General features: G+C 50.1%; 1 protein-coding gene across 1 annotated transcript in view; it reads right to left on the bottom strand.

The window, feature by feature from the left end:
• Nucleotides 1–14,401, bottom strand: part of LOC122366423 (dynein axonemal heavy chain 6-like) — a 47,043-nt gene extending 32,642 nt beyond the window's left edge. Inside the window, exons 1-31 of the mRNA XM_043338668.1 lie at nucleotides 14,186–14,401; nucleotides 13,569–13,734; nucleotides 12,910–13,045; nucleotides 12,417–12,621; nucleotides 11,870–12,105; nucleotides 11,482–11,614; nucleotides 11,147–11,243; nucleotides 10,752–10,926; nucleotides 10,359–10,488; nucleotides 9,952–10,053; nucleotides 9,545–9,694; nucleotides 9,230–9,358; nucleotides 8,846–8,959; nucleotides 8,449–8,592; nucleotides 7,809–8,027; nucleotides 7,325–7,450; nucleotides 7,047–7,133; nucleotides 5,480–5,626; nucleotides 5,093–5,197; nucleotides 4,838–4,909; nucleotides 4,459–4,620; nucleotides 4,107–4,253; nucleotides 3,684–3,794; nucleotides 3,274–3,410; nucleotides 2,775–2,965; nucleotides 2,356–2,471; nucleotides 2,033–2,178; nucleotides 1,606–1,751; nucleotides 1,175–1,307; nucleotides 755–893; nucleotides 318–443 (exon numbers count right to left, since the gene is read on the bottom strand). Coding sequence (XP_043194603.1) covers nucleotides 318–443; nucleotides 755–893; nucleotides 1,175–1,307; nucleotides 1,606–1,751; nucleotides 2,033–2,178; nucleotides 2,356–2,471; nucleotides 2,775–2,965; nucleotides 3,274–3,410; nucleotides 3,684–3,794; nucleotides 4,107–4,253; nucleotides 4,459–4,620; nucleotides 4,838–4,909; nucleotides 5,093–5,197; nucleotides 5,480–5,626; nucleotides 7,047–7,133; nucleotides 7,325–7,450; nucleotides 7,809–8,027; nucleotides 8,449–8,592; nucleotides 8,846–8,959; nucleotides 9,230–9,358; nucleotides 9,545–9,694; nucleotides 9,952–10,053; nucleotides 10,359–10,488; nucleotides 10,752–10,926; nucleotides 11,147–11,243; nucleotides 11,482–11,614; nucleotides 11,870–12,105; nucleotides 12,417–12,621; nucleotides 12,910–13,045; nucleotides 13,569–13,734; nucleotides 14,186–14,386 — 4,428 coding nt within the window. The 5' untranslated portion in view covers nucleotides 14,387–14,401. The remainder of the gene's footprint in view (nucleotides 1–317; nucleotides 444–754; nucleotides 894–1,174; nucleotides 1,308–1,605; nucleotides 1,752–2,032; nucleotides 2,179–2,355; nucleotides 2,472–2,774; nucleotides 2,966–3,273; nucleotides 3,411–3,683; nucleotides 3,795–4,106; nucleotides 4,254–4,458; nucleotides 4,621–4,837; nucleotides 4,910–5,092; nucleotides 5,198–5,479; nucleotides 5,627–7,046; nucleotides 7,134–7,324; nucleotides 7,451–7,808; nucleotides 8,028–8,448; nucleotides 8,593–8,845; nucleotides 8,960–9,229; nucleotides 9,359–9,544; nucleotides 9,695–9,951; nucleotides 10,054–10,358; nucleotides 10,489–10,751; nucleotides 10,927–11,146; nucleotides 11,244–11,481; nucleotides 11,615–11,869; nucleotides 12,106–12,416; nucleotides 12,622–12,909; nucleotides 13,046–13,568; nucleotides 13,735–14,185) is intronic.
• Nucleotides 14,402–14,776: the final 375 nt, after the last annotated feature.

Below are 14,776 nucleotides of genomic sequence, written 5' to 3'. Positions count from 1 at the left end.
ATTGCATCCGCTACAATGGAACTGGCTTTATCTGACGCGTGCGGTCAATCATGGAGCTACGTTCTCCGCGACAACAACCGCGGCTATCTTTTATAAATGAGTTGAAGCCTGAAATGCGTGTCAGACAGACGCTGAGATTCACTCCGAAGCCAATAGGTATATCCGTTACCTAGAGTTTAACCTGACCATACTCCAAAATCGCGCCAAACATTGAATGCCAGGTTTCTAGACTAGAACAGTGCTTCGTACAAACCTTCACCACACTTCGTACACAGAGCGTTTCCGAGGGTGTTCGGAGCTAGTCGACGAAAGCTCACCTTTCTGATCTGGCACGGCTCTGGCTGCATCTTCATCGACACCATCACGTCTATGATGCACTCCTTGAGCTGACCGTAGTCGATCTCGGGAATGACGGCTCCCGGGAACAGATCGTCCAGGATTGCCTGTCGACCGAATGAGTTAGCAAGAACTATGGGTCAGGATCGTGGTGCATGTTGACAAGAGGTTTCGGCGGCCATAAGTCGTACTGCAATTATGTGCAAACAAGAATGTTGGAGTAATTAACGACTTGTGCCAGAATATGTGACCGTGATGTAGCGTGTCGAACCTTTACACGTTAAAAAAGGACTCAAAGGGAAATCCGGTTCAATTCTAAAAAAAAATCGTTCGGAAGGTCGCAATATATGACCCTTCTGTTGATCAGCAAATCATACCTCAAACAGTGACTATCGTTGCAACATACCCTTACACTCACCTTGAAGAGTACGAGATCATCGGACAAGAACTTTGGCACATTGGCGTCTCGGAGTGCACGGATCAGCACGATGTCCTCGTTAATCTGCGGGTTTTCGCGCTTCAGTCGACCGGCCATCACCAGTACAGACTTCAGCGCCCTGATGGAGACGAGAGGAGGGCGTGAGTGAGAGAGGAGAGACAACGACGCAACCCAGAGACGAGAGCGAGGGACCGAAAACGAAATGGCGCACAATCCAAAACGGGTGTCAGCGAGTAGCGCAACCAGCCAAAGGAGGTCGGGGGACCAATATTGAGCGGGATAACATGGATTGCACACACGTCGGCTTCCATTCAACGTGAAACAAAACTATCGGTCGAAAGCCATTCAACTCTCTAATGTAAGTTTCCCCCAAAATGCGGGTAAATCAGGCACACTTACCGCATGCCGAAGTCGTAGTGGCTCTGCTGGGAGAGCTGCTCGGAGCACAGTCGGAACAGGTGCACCATCTTCCTGGCCAGGTTCTTTGACGACTCGAATCCCTCAGAGTACAGGATCACTTCGGCAATCAGGCCTGTGGGAGCCAGAGAAATGGACGCAATATAAGAGCGCTTGTGTTGTGATTTACATCGGTAATGTAATTTACTAAACAATTGTCATTTCAGAGGCTTGGTACATAAATGTGATGTAAACAATATGTTTTATGACATAGCAGCTGCAGCCCCGGCCCTTCCAAAGTACATGTTAACAGATCTTTTGATCATTTTCTAGCATATCAAAATCTTCATAAGTGGTTCGCCTGGCAGCGGCTGAAAAACAGTGAAGCCCTACCCAATATCAGGTGGCCGGCCCAGGCCGACCGGACCCTTTACCGTAGTCGGGCACCATCATGGAGATGGGTCTGAAGAGCGCCTTCAGGTTGTCTGGCAGCTCCGTGCGGCCCGCGTACCCCGGGTTCATTGTGATGAACGCTGCACAGCTGCGTACCAGCTTTATCTCGCGGCCCTCGAACATAAACCTGGCGCAAACACACAGCAACCAACTCGTTACGGGATAAAATTGAACTGACAGGAGAGCAAGAGAGCCAGACTTCCACCTACTTCTGAATAGAATACGTCCTAAAAGGGAACTTCAATAAGGGTCCGTAGTGGTCCCGAAACGCAAACGTATCAAAGTAAGCGTTCAGGCATTGAACTGCGTCATCCCATCAAAAATATTTCATTAACTCCAGCACATCGTCGCCAAGTCTGCCACCAGCCCGGCTATCCCCGTAGCTCCAAGGTCCGACATGCCACTCACCTCTGCGCGCCGACCACCTTAGCGCCGCGGATGGTGATGAGTTGCTGCGCTATCACCGACAGCACCTCGATGTCGATCCGGTTAAACTCGTCAAAACAGCACCAGGCGCCCGACTGGGCCAGACCCGAGAAGAAACGACCCATCATCTGTCGAGAGAGGGACGGGTGACCCATGAGTTTCCTTCATGCTCGTGAGGACATGAATCCCGTTGTCCATTATGCTCCCAGGTGTTAATTCAGTAGGGTTAGACCATGTCCTACTATGTAGAATCCCGCTTTGTGTGTCAAGTAACAAGATAGTCGATGTCTGAGTCAAGGACTGACCTTGTAGTCGATGCCCTCTGAGCAGTTGAAGACGACACACTGGATGGCCAGCGACTTGGCCAGGTCCTTGGTGGTTTCCGTTTTACCAGTGCCGGCTGGTCCTGCTGGCGCTCCGCCTGCCGGATCAACAGGAGTTAGTGCGTTACACGGTCTATCGACGAGCCAGTAGCATGTCAGGTGCATTGCAAAAGTTGCACAACGCTAAGCTCGTTCTATATCCGCCAGAAGCGTACTCTGAAGCTGTTGGCTTTCTCTCGAGCTGTCCCTAGCAGCCCCACCTCCACCTCGCCATCCAGTGCCGCTGCTAACTGACCGAGATCGAGCTGCAGGGCGCCCATCAGACACAGGTAGCAGCGGTCGGTAAGCGGGAGACACCCTAACCACCCTAACCACAACACCCCGTGCCCCTGCTGACTGACCGAGGTCGAGCTGCAGGGCGCCCATCAGACACAGGTAGCAGCGGTCGGTAAGTGGAGTGATGACCAGTCGCGGCGAGGCGCCCAGGTACTCGTAGCCGTACGTGTGGCGCGCCAGACTCATGGCCGCCTCACAGGTGTCGGCCTGCACCGACCAGTAGTAGCGCAGCTGCTTTAGCCACTCGAAACTGCCGCTGCACAGGACAGAACGGACCAGTCAGTTACGGCGAGGGTTCACTCCGGGTAACGACTGAGGTCGACTGAGCGGGTCTCCGCACAGTCTAATAATGGTCGGATCGTCACTCTGCGTACAGCAATAAGTTATTTCTTGTGTTTCCTTATGGAAAACCCAAAACCATCAACGGAACTTTAAAGCAAATTTAGTTCGTTCGACACTCAAAAGCTTGATACTGGTGTCGAACAGTGCGGCATCATGCAGACGAAACTGATCTGCTCCTCGCCATTTTGTTCATCTGTCTACTGTCCAGTTTCACTGCCCTACCTGGAGTCGCACTGGGACTGCACCAGTCCGGTGATGATGTCCCGGGAGTGGACGCTGATGGTGATCAGCGCACACAGCACGTTCCGCTCCAGGTCCTTCAGCTCCCCGCGCACCATCGCCGCCAGCTGGTTCAGCGTCTGGGAAAGTACGATCACGTACGGAGCGATTAGGTCTTGACAATCAGACAATAGCCATATCTTGTGCGCTGATGCAGGTCAAGAGCAAATACGTTTTTCCTTGTTGCTGGCGAATTTTCAGGTACTGTCACCGTACTACCGCAATCCGCTCATCCCATCTCGCATTGATTTGGCTGAAGGCAACGGAAAATGAGCGGCGGTACAATCACTACGCAACACACGACCCGTCTACAACAATATCCACAATGGCCCCTTCCCAAAACTTTCTCCGACCTGGAACATCTCGTCCTCGAAGGCCTTCATGGCGGCCAGCCGGTCGTGGTCTCCGTCCAGGACGGCGTGCACGTCTCGACACCAGACGATCTGGGACACGGTCAGTACCACCTGGAAACGGTGACAGCAGGTTAAATGGAGCCAATGACAGCAGATCAGACGCCGGAGAGCGACGGCAGGTCCGACGTGATGTGGGGAACTAGGGACTATGGGAGTTGGTGACAGGATGACGAGGGAGACACGACTGCCCTACGTTTATTGCCAGTCTCGGCTCATGACGTGATCACGCATAATCGTATCTCCCGTAATTACCCTACCTGGGACAGCTGATTAGGGGGGTCTTGTGTCCCGTATTTCTTCTGTAGCAAGGATGAGGAGGGGTGTCCAAGCCTCCACGGGATGGTGTCTCTGTCTTTACTCTACCTGGGACGGATGCGAGGTGACCCACGCCTCCTTGCTGGGCTCTGCGTAGTCTAGCAGCGCCTGTTTCATGGCCCGCCGCAGCGAGGTGAACATGGCCTCCTCCACCTTACCCAGCCAGTCCTCCACGTTTCCGCGAGCCTTCAGACCCTGTCAACCGTCACGGGAGTAAACCAAAGGATCGTTACCAAAGCCTGGACGAATATTAAATGAGTATGTAATACGAATGATTTAGGTGCTGCCGAAAACATTTTGAAGTAAACATTTATGATAAGAATAAACGAGCATAAATGTGTGCACCGAAAATGGGAAACCCTTCAGTTAAACGGAAGCAAACCATTTTCAATTTGCATACCTTTGTTAGAGGGACATGCTCTTTTTCTGGCGAGAGCATGGCCAGAATCTCGTTGCTCATTTCTATCTGTCCCTCGGCATTTTCCTTCGTGCCAAATTCCAGCTTATGAATTGCGTCGAAGCACTTCTTCAAGTGAGGCTCAACAGCCTGTGGATTTCTCGTCTGAAAAAGAAAACGTCTTATCCCTCAAGAATCAAGATAGGCCATCTCATCAGAGAAGAGGAGCGTCAAACATTTGGCGAACATGGATGATTGGTGGCAGCAAAGGAATCAAACTCGGTCAGCTACATAATTTGACATCTGCGTTTGGCCTTGGCAAGTATTGTGAAGCATACACGGGCCGATACAGGGTGTGAATACGTTATGTAGAGTGTCTTACTTGGGCCAGGATCTCCAGCAGCTCATCATTCGACAAGAAATAAAACCGAGGAAAGATGACTCTCTTCGATTCCTGCAAAACAAACGGTCACTGTCAGTACTGGAACAAAACGAATACTGGTGGACACGTCACCCCAGTGAATCAATCGGACACAGACACATCATGCCGAGCGTTGCTTTACGTTGAGTGCGTATTGTTGCAACAAATATCGTTAACCCAGATTAATTGTATCTCGCCTTGGAACGCGGAACCTACCAGATAGGCCTCGAGGCACTTCATGATCTGGTCGAGCAGACCGTTGTTGGTCTGTAGGGCGTCCAGCATACCGGCCTGAGTGGCGGCGCGGATCGCCAGCGGAACCTGACGGCGGAAACACGCGCCGGCATGAAGATCGTGACGGAGAACATGCGGAACTCAATGACAGAGAACATAGCTGTGCGTGTTCACAGGTGTTAGATCGAAAGCGCTAATAAATTGAATAAAATGAGTGTGTTACAATACAGCGGCAAGGTACTCTCCGAATTTTCACTCCTTTTTGGTACTGTCTCACGACTTATCACGATATCATTAGGATAAAGATGGAAATGAGTTTAAATATCCCTCATTCGGACGACACAGGCAACGAACCGCTCCCTCCCTCACCTTATAGACTCGGCGCATGATGTCTTTGTACGACTTGTCGACGGTGATGAACAGTTTGGCCTCAGTGGGCAGCTGCCGCTGTATATCGGGCGCACAGAACACGGAGCCCAGGTAGAGCCAGGTGCGCTGACAGGTCAGCCACTCGTCCTGGGGACACGACGGTGAGGGTTGTGGGACAGGACAGGGTGAGGCGGGGGTCCTGATCAATGCAAGTGGTAACGCATTGGGTGCGAGCTTCGGGATCGTCACGAAAATCCAGTAACGTTGCACACTCCCTGAAATCCAACGTGTTGTGTGGATTGCAAGTAAATGGCGAAGTACTTGTATGAACAGCATTATGACATATATATGTTTTCAAATATAACCATATGTTCAATGATTGCGAAATGCAAAAGGTTCCAAAATTAATTACAAAATGAATATATTTCGGACACTGTCCTTCTTCAGTGTCCGAAGAAGGACAGCATTTACAACTTCGCTATTGTAACGTCTTCTGTTCTGATGCCTTTGCCACTGATTCACTGATCATGTGTGTATTGATGACAAGTGGCTTTCACATTCAACCATATTGATGAATGGTGTGTGAGAAAATGAATGAATGAATGAAGGACTGAATAATTGGATGATTGTATGAATGAATGTATGAATGAATGTATGTATGAATGAATGAATGAATGAATGAATGAATGAATGAATGAATGAATGAATGAATGAATGAATGAAGGAATGAATGAATGAATGAATGAATGAATGAATGTATGAATGCATGGATGAACATGAATGATTGAACGATTGAGTATTGTTTCGAGGTTTGAAAGAATGGTTTAATGGTAAAGTACTTATATGTACTCTTTGATGTAATATGGTGGCCTTTGATGACTTGATTGTCAAATTATCTATAGCTGAGTGATGTGTGAGTACATGGATGGTTGGATGTTTGACTGATTGCATGGCTCGATGGTCGAATAGACGACTAGATGCTTGTGGTCTAGTGATTAATAGATGATAGGGTTGAATTAATGTGTAAATTGTGGACACATGCATTATATTTATATGAAAGGGTACCTTGTGAACATTTCAACTGTAAGATGGTTGTCTATTTTGCGCGAGAATTTACCGATGTGAGACTTCCTAACTTAGCTGTTATCGACATATTCTGGCGCTGTTGTGACTAAATGATTTAATTTGCAATTCTGAACTGAAGAAGGACAGTGTCCGAAATATATTCATTTTGTAATTAATTTTGGAACCTTTTGCATTTCGCAATCATTGAACATAAGGTTATATTTGAAAACATATATGTGTTGTGTGGATCTTCCATTACTCAATTGTAGATTACCACCAAACTAACATGTCGACTGGCCGGACACGGCAATCATTAACATCACAACAATGTCTCCCGCGGCTCAAGCTGATTGCCAAACTCAGGCATTCCACAGGAGGTGCGTTTAGGGGTGAACAGAGGTGCATTTCTACGTTTAAGCAAATTCAACAGGCGCCCTATAATGGCGCCTTGGAATACAAACATTAAAGCTTGGTTGTTTGTCAGTGTGTAGTGTCTCCTGACCAGAGTTTTGGCGAACAGGTCCAGGCGTTTCTCCCAGTCCTCGACACGGGACCGGATTGGACCGACATGGCGGGACGACGAGATGGTCTGAAAGGAGCGAAACGCCGTCAGTCTCACACGCAAACATGCTGGTAAGTTCTAGTGGCGTCATGTTTTGTTAATCATGATCGACAACTGTACACCAAACACGCAATGACAGACCACTTACACCCATGTAGAGCTGTCATACGACATGCATGTGTACAGGAATGCGGAGTGTGATGTGTCCGGTTACATACCTGTATGTTGATGTTCGACTCGTCGAGCAGCTGCTGTATGTCGTCCGTGCCGCCCAGAATAAAGACGTCCTTCTGTCCGCTGAGAGGCACCACGCTGAACTCTGTCGACTTCCACACGGCCTCCACCTGACCGACGCGACAGACGCGTGATGACATAACACTGCAAAAACACTATTCACAGCGGCATACTCGTAGACTACTGTATTACAGTGATGTAGAGTTGTCTATGACAGTGGGCTATCGATGGGCGTAAATAAGAAATATTCTATCACATCAGCTAGTCTATTCTACGTCAAAATATAGCTGCACATATTTTTGAAGTTATATTCCTATTGGCTTTCGATCTTTTCAGGACACTCCAAGGAAGTGCTTGAGCCAGTACTATGAGTGGGGGGTCTCGTTCCTGAAACTCAGCGTTTCTAGATACAACGTCGGACCAAGCCTGGACCCAGCTTAATCTGACCCAGCACCGCCCATCGCCCACCTTTCCGAGCAGCGTCTCGAGGCTGGCCTCAGAGCTGGCCTGGCCAGAGATCTCCTTGATCTGTTCGGCCTTGGCGAACGCCTGATAGTCGATGAGCAGGCGCAGCGTCAGGGGCGTCTGTTCGTCCAGGTCCAGCAGCGGACGGCCGAGCAGGCGCTCAATGGCCTCCCAATGACGACGCCGAAGAGTGGTGTTACGGAGGTCGGCGATTGTGGTGAGCTGGGAATGGACAGTGCAGGGTATTGGTCAGCTGGGGACGAATGATAGACGGTACAGGTCAGCTGGGGACGAATGATAGACGGTACTCTGAATGGACAACGAACGGACGCAGGACTGACCCTAGGGTAACGCAACGCATAACACATATTACATATAAACATATAAGACATATAAAACAGCAATTCACTATTCTTCACCAGCATAGACTGCCCAGTCACTTCATCCTCTGGCCCGTTCATGTAGTCCACATAATACGAACTTGGAGCATGCTGTGCCGCACTACACAGGTGCTTTGCGGCACAGCAGGCTATGACTGACGAGTGACGACTGTCACACGAATCGAAACCGACGCATACGTACGACGCCGACACGCTGTTACATCACTACGTCGAGTGAGGTGACTGCCCTGTGATATCCGTACCTTGACTCTGAAGTCGTCCACCTTCGCCTTGAGCACGGCGTTGACGTTGTTGGGAGGCAGGCCCTTCTCCAGCTGGACGACCGTCTTGTTGAATCGTGCCACCAGTTGCGTGAGTTCCTCCACGTCGAGTTCGTTGAACGGTGCCTGTGGACATCCAATAAACCAACTGAGCATGTACTCTGATACTTGGTCGAATTTTTTACACAAAACCAACTTCAGCGACTTAAAACAAGACGATAGGTACCGAGATCGACCTTAGAGGCAAAGTGAATGCATGACAAGAATGTAGCACCAACACCGTAAATTGACGCTTAACGGCTAGAGTTACGTAAATGTACACCTTTTTTCGTCCCAAGACCCAACCAGCAGTTTGAGTCATTCCTCCTCACTCACTCACCACGAGTGTGTCGTTGAGGAACTTGTCCCACTCGTCGAGCGAGTCCCAGAGCAGCGTCCTCAGACGCAGCTCGTCCTGGGCCTTCTCCAGCTGCTCCAGCTTGGTCACCTCCAGCTGTCGAAGGTGGCAGTGACGGTCAGCTCAGCTTCTCAGCGGCAGCATATGTATAGTGACAGGGTACTTGGAAGACTATCATGGACGCACTTATGTTATCGACGTACTAGTAAGAGTTCGTATCTATGTGTTCACTAAGGTGCAAAATGGATATAGCGGCAAAATTATGTTTAATTTGGTTCCTCGGCAAAATAAGAAATTGACTTTCTTTCAGAACTAGTGTGCGAAGCTAGTGTGCGAACTATAAAGCATCAAAACTTGATATCTCACCCGGAACTTCTTCTGGTGATCTTTGAGAGTCGCCGCGGCGTTTTCATGTTTGCGTAGAATTTCCGTGCAGGCCGTTAGCTTATCACGCACCACCTTGTGGTCGGCCTCCATTTGAAGAAGCACCGGCTCCTGAACGTGGGGACGAGTGTCATCGACAGCAAACTTTGACAAGGACAGTCTAGATCAACTGGCTCGAGGACGCCAAAGGTTATCTCAGGCTTATCTTTTGCACTGTACCCAATTGCACCTAACATCGGAAACAGCACTACAATGGCCTGGTTCACGCTAAAAAAGGACGACAAATCCCCGCCCTACGTTAATTTGCTGTGTGACGCTCTCGACGTCTTTGCTGAGCGTTTTGATGTCCTTGGCGAGGGAGGCGGAGAGTTTCTCCACACAGGCATCCCGGTCGCTGACACAGTTGTCGGTGAGGTCGTGAAGAATGGCCACGGTCGGACTCAGCGTCTGGGGCGGCAGGGGGCACGGGCTCAACTGTCAGACGGCTGGTTACGGAAGCAGGTCGTCGCTTGGTAACATGAAACGGCACAGAAATGATGATTAAATTGTGAAAATATTGAATCAATATTGAAATATTGAATCAATGTGAAAAATTAAATCACCCGCCTTTACCCCAAACTTACAAGGACGGTTAAAATATCAAACAGCGCTTATCAGCAGCACTCGTTTATGTTTTGCATAGTACAAATCGCTGATCTACTTACATTGAACTCAGCGATGTACTCTGGCGGGATGGGCGTCTGGTAGTCCTCCATCAGCTCCACCATCTGACACACCACGTCGGCCTCCTGTTCCAGGCTCTCGATCTGTGCGGGACTTACAGATAACGTCACGGGGCTGTAACCGGGGGACGTCGTACCACGTTGGCCTCCCTGCTCAGGCGCTAGATGTTCAATGCACACCGGGACCGCCGGAGGTACTGGTTTGTACACAGCCATGGTTTTTTTTTGCCTTTTTCACTTCAACATATCAGCATAATCAGCAGCTGATATATATGGGGCCACAAATCACTGTATCACCCCCATAACAAGCAAACCAGAGGTACCCTCGGGATAACTTTTCGCTGGAGCAGTGCAGCATGGTAAAAGAAGCGAGGTCAGTGGCCTCTCACCCGTATGGAGATGTCGTCGAGGAAGGTGAGGAACGTGACGTACTCCTCGGTGGTGGTCGGCGTGATCTCCAGCTTGTAGTGCGCGTCCTGCGACTCCTGCATCAGCGCCTCCACCCGTGCCTTGGTCACACTGCGGCGTACAAACCGGGTCAGAAAACGTACCAAACCTCGGTGACTGTCTATCTCACAGTCGTCGGCATTCGGCACGGTGAAAATTTGGTGACAACATTGAAATGGGCAAATTAACCTCGTCTATGCAAAGAAATACAATTCACAACGACGTAGCTATCCGTAGAACGGTAGAACGTTATGATATGCCATAAGAGTGTAGTAGACACTACCGCAAGACCCGCAACTGACCACCTGCATCTGGGCTCTGAACAGGATACTCACGTGGGCATGATCTTGTGGATCTGCTCGAGGCAGTGCTCGGGCGAGGGTCGCACCATGTCGCGCACATCTGTAGCGTTCACGCAGAACACGCCCAGTTTGCGGTCGACGGGGATGTTCTTGACCTCGTTCACCTGACTGGTGAATTTAGCCAGCGCCGAGCCGAACTGGTCCAGGTCTGTGGTCGATGAGAACAGATACGGGTGATCCGGGGCTGAAGGAACGCACAGAATGAACACACTCAATACGCATACAGCCTAGGTGATCTTCCATGTTGCAACGTATGACACATAGTGATTGTATCGTTACACAACGATAAATCGTTACCTCGATGAGCAAATAAGTTCAAACGACAATCACTACCCTCCCATAATTTCACAGTCGTAAGTACTACCTACCGCAGCCGATGGTGGCAAAAGACGTCATGTCGGTCCGCATGTTCTCGTAGAACCACTCCTTGACATGCTCGAACGTCTGGATGTAGGTCTCCGCCGCCTGTCAGCATAGAATACCGACAACGCTGCAGCTAGGTTCCCGTTATCAACGACGCTACATACCGGTATGGCTAAGCTACCTATTGGCTGCAACCCTCCACACGAATCATGCAAAACACACAATTATCTAAAATCGCCGAGAAAGCAAAAGCGATATCCTTCCATCTCGACTCGGACAATCGACGCCCTGTCGCCCCCTCCAGCCCCGTTTTTGTCCCGGGCGCCCTTCCTTCACCCACCTGGAATCCGACCACCACCATCTCGGTGATGTGTGTGGACACGTCGGCCATCTGTTCGTCCGAGTCCAGCACGTCCTCCAGGTCGGGACCCTCCTGGTCGTCACTGCCCAGCGTCTTCCCGTTTATGGTCGGTCTGTCGTGCAAAGGTCATTAGCCGGCTTATGAAAGTACGGAACAGCGAAGTTAGCTTTTTGCCTGTTTGGGTTCGTTTTGATTGTGAAGTACTCTAAGTTAAAAGTAGCATATGCGATTCGAACGCAAATAACATTATTTCGCTCTTTTTCGGCAAGTGTAGAAGATTTGATAATCCACCTATTCAGGTATAACTGATCATCTATTGTATGGGTTGATTTATCATCCAGTCCAGCCACCCTGACTAGTGACCGACCTAGTGATGAACATGAATGTGTCGTCAGTGAAGAGGTTCTCCATGTTCTCGACCAGCTCTCTGCTGCTGGTGAGCAGCTTCTCCACAGTGAGCCGGAACTCCTTGATGGGCGGCACCAGGCGCGGCACGGCGCCGCGAAACTCGAGCGACGTGAGGAACAGGGGCTCGGCGGGCGTCTCGGGCTCCTCGCCCGGCTCCGGCGGCTCCGGGGGCTCCGGCGACGGCTCCGGTGGCGGCTGCAGACGGCGCACGGCGGTAGGCGGTTCATAGTGCGGGCCACAGAAGGGAACAAGGTTCAATGGACGGGAGATGAGACATTTAAATATATGGCGCTGAAGGCGAATTAAATACTCGTATGGTTTGTATGTTTTTTTTTTAATGGTGCAAGGCAAAATCGTGAACGCGTACATATTTATGATGATGTCAAATTGTTCTTAAAGTAAAAATTGCAATACGAGCTAGGCTTTACAAGCTGATCCAGACTTAAGACCCGATATAGCCGTTTTGGGTATCGCTACTTTCACTACAAAAACACCCATGCACTTACCGGCGGCTCGTTGGAGGGGCCCGTCGGTTTTTTGGCCTCCGTCTTTGGTTTGTCGGCCGGTTTGGCCGTCAGCTCGATGATCAGCTGGTCCTCGGGCGGGATGCGCTCGACGCGACTCGACAGCGCCCGCTCCATGTAACACAGCGTGTTCTTCACCAGCTGGTGCTTGCACGTCATCAGGATCAGGTCTATCGTGTAGATGAACCTGCCGAAGGAAGAGAATAGAGTATCATGAAAATGACGCATACCTGCACCAAACGGCAACAGGTGACACAAAATACATACCCACGTCGTGTAACACGGGTAATGAGTTGGACATCTCGTTACTAAGCTTCACAAAGTCAGATGAAACAGTGAAATGTGTGCTTCGTACTAAGGTTTTCGAAAATTGTATATGCAAATTAAACATAGCTCTGCGACTTTTAATAGGCATATGTGCGAGGTTAACGATTCCAGCGCGACACGTCCATATCGCAGCCGCCGTTGTTCTGACCTGGTGAGCCGCTGGCACTGGCGCCGCTTGTCGGCCTGTTCGGTGAACGACATCTGCTGCGAGTAGTCGCCGACTTTGAACAGCGCCAGACACTGCTGCGGGTCCATGTGCAGCTTGGTCTTCCACACCGTCTGACCTGCAGTGGTGGGAGGGTGAGAGGAAGGGAGCAAGGCTCGTCGTACACGTATCGTCCTTAACAACGATATGTTCAAAATGGATCGCGGTCAAACTACGTAGCTACTCAACATCATCTTTTTATTCAGACGTTTTCGCGTGTATTTTTCAGCGCATGTTGCATGCGCTTCACACAAACGGAATGGTATGAATGTACGATGTTGCACGGGTATGACCTGAGTTGTATACATAAGCAGATAAGGGGTCAGTCAGAGTGCGATCAAAGACCTGTTTCAAAGGCCTGTTTTAAGGCCTGTTTTTAATCGCATAAACAAATGGGACGTTCTTCAAAGCACTAACCGTGGAGCAGTAAATCAACATTCAACACTCCGTCGCGATCATATAGATAGACGCCGTGATGCAGCATGTTATCCGAGGCTTTGTCTCACAGTGCCCATCCACAGTCAGCCCCGCCACCGAACTACCATGCACATTGCACAGTCTGTCCATTGCAGCAGCTACCGAAGACCGCCCGCGTTCCATACCGCATTTCACTGCCAGGGCGAGCTCCTCGATGTACTCCTCGGTGGGGAAGCCGGCCTCCAGCATTGCCGTGTTGCAGGCTGTCTGGACAATGTCGCGCACAAGTCGGCGGAACTCGGCCAGCGAGTCCTGCACGCTGCTCAACTGATCCGACTCGGCCTGGATAAACTGTGGGTGGGCAGCAGAGCGGAGTCACGACGTACTGCCACTGTCTGGCACTGCCGGGGCACACTGATGTAGTGTCATGAGAGAGAACTGAGAAGGGAAAGTGCTGTACGCTGCTCAGCTGGTCCGACTCGGCCTGAATAAACTGCGGGAGGCGGTAACAGCAGAGAGGAGTTACGACGATATAAACATAGGTCGGAGAGATAACAGAGAGAAGGGAGAAAAAGGAAAGAAGGAGGGATAAGCTAGAGTGGGAGAGAGTAAGCGCGGAAGCTGTGATAAGCATAGTGGATGACAGAGGATAAAATAGATCATTATCAACGGAAAAGATCGTACAGACATAATACTGACTACACATACAATTATTTTATGCGAACGCTACCTATATTCGCAGATGTTATCGCAACTTCCAATAAAGAATAATTTCAGACGCCCGAGTGACCGCGCAGCTCACGTTGTCTAATGTGTAGATGTTGGTATCGTCAATGTCCACGATGCCCAGGGTGGCCACGGCGTTGCAGAGATGTCGCACGGCCAGCAGGGCGGCTCGCAGGCACGGCTGGAGGATGAAGAGGTTCTGCGAGAGGCTGCGCTGCGCCAGGTGGAATTTGCACCAGCGCACGTTCACCCGCCACTGGGCGAACTGTTTCCACATGCGGAACTGACGGAACGTGCGGATCTGCCGGCCGGGAGGGAGGAGGGTAAATGGAGTTATGCCCAAGTAACAAGCGCGTGAAATTCACACTGTCACACGACGGGAAAGTTTATAACGTAGGTACCATGTATTAGGTGGTAGATACGTGAATCGTGATGCTACTGCGGACTGTCACGTGAGCTATAATCCGAACTACCCCGATAAAACTACATCGGTATTATGTTTCGAGTTTGCCATATTGATGCCGAACACTTCAATTTTCTCCCTTCTTACACCTAACTCCGGATCCCCTCGGGTCCGACTGACTTGCAAATTGCAATCCTACTCCATTTTACCCTAAAGGAATACACACGTTTAGGTCCTTACCCTGGCGAGTTTCTGGAACATGAT

This window comes from Amphibalanus amphitrite, unplaced genomic scaffold (genome assembly GCF_019059575.1).
Source record: "Amphibalanus amphitrite isolate SeventyFive unplaced genomic scaffold, NRLGWU_Aamphi_draft 000805F_arrow, whole genome shotgun sequence".
Taxonomy (NCBI): domain Eukaryota; kingdom Metazoa; phylum Arthropoda; class Thecostraca; order Balanomorpha; family Balanidae; genus Amphibalanus; species Amphibalanus amphitrite.
The sequence above is the reverse complement of the archived record's forward strand: the minus strand, read 5'-3'. Positions and strand labels throughout refer to the sequence as shown.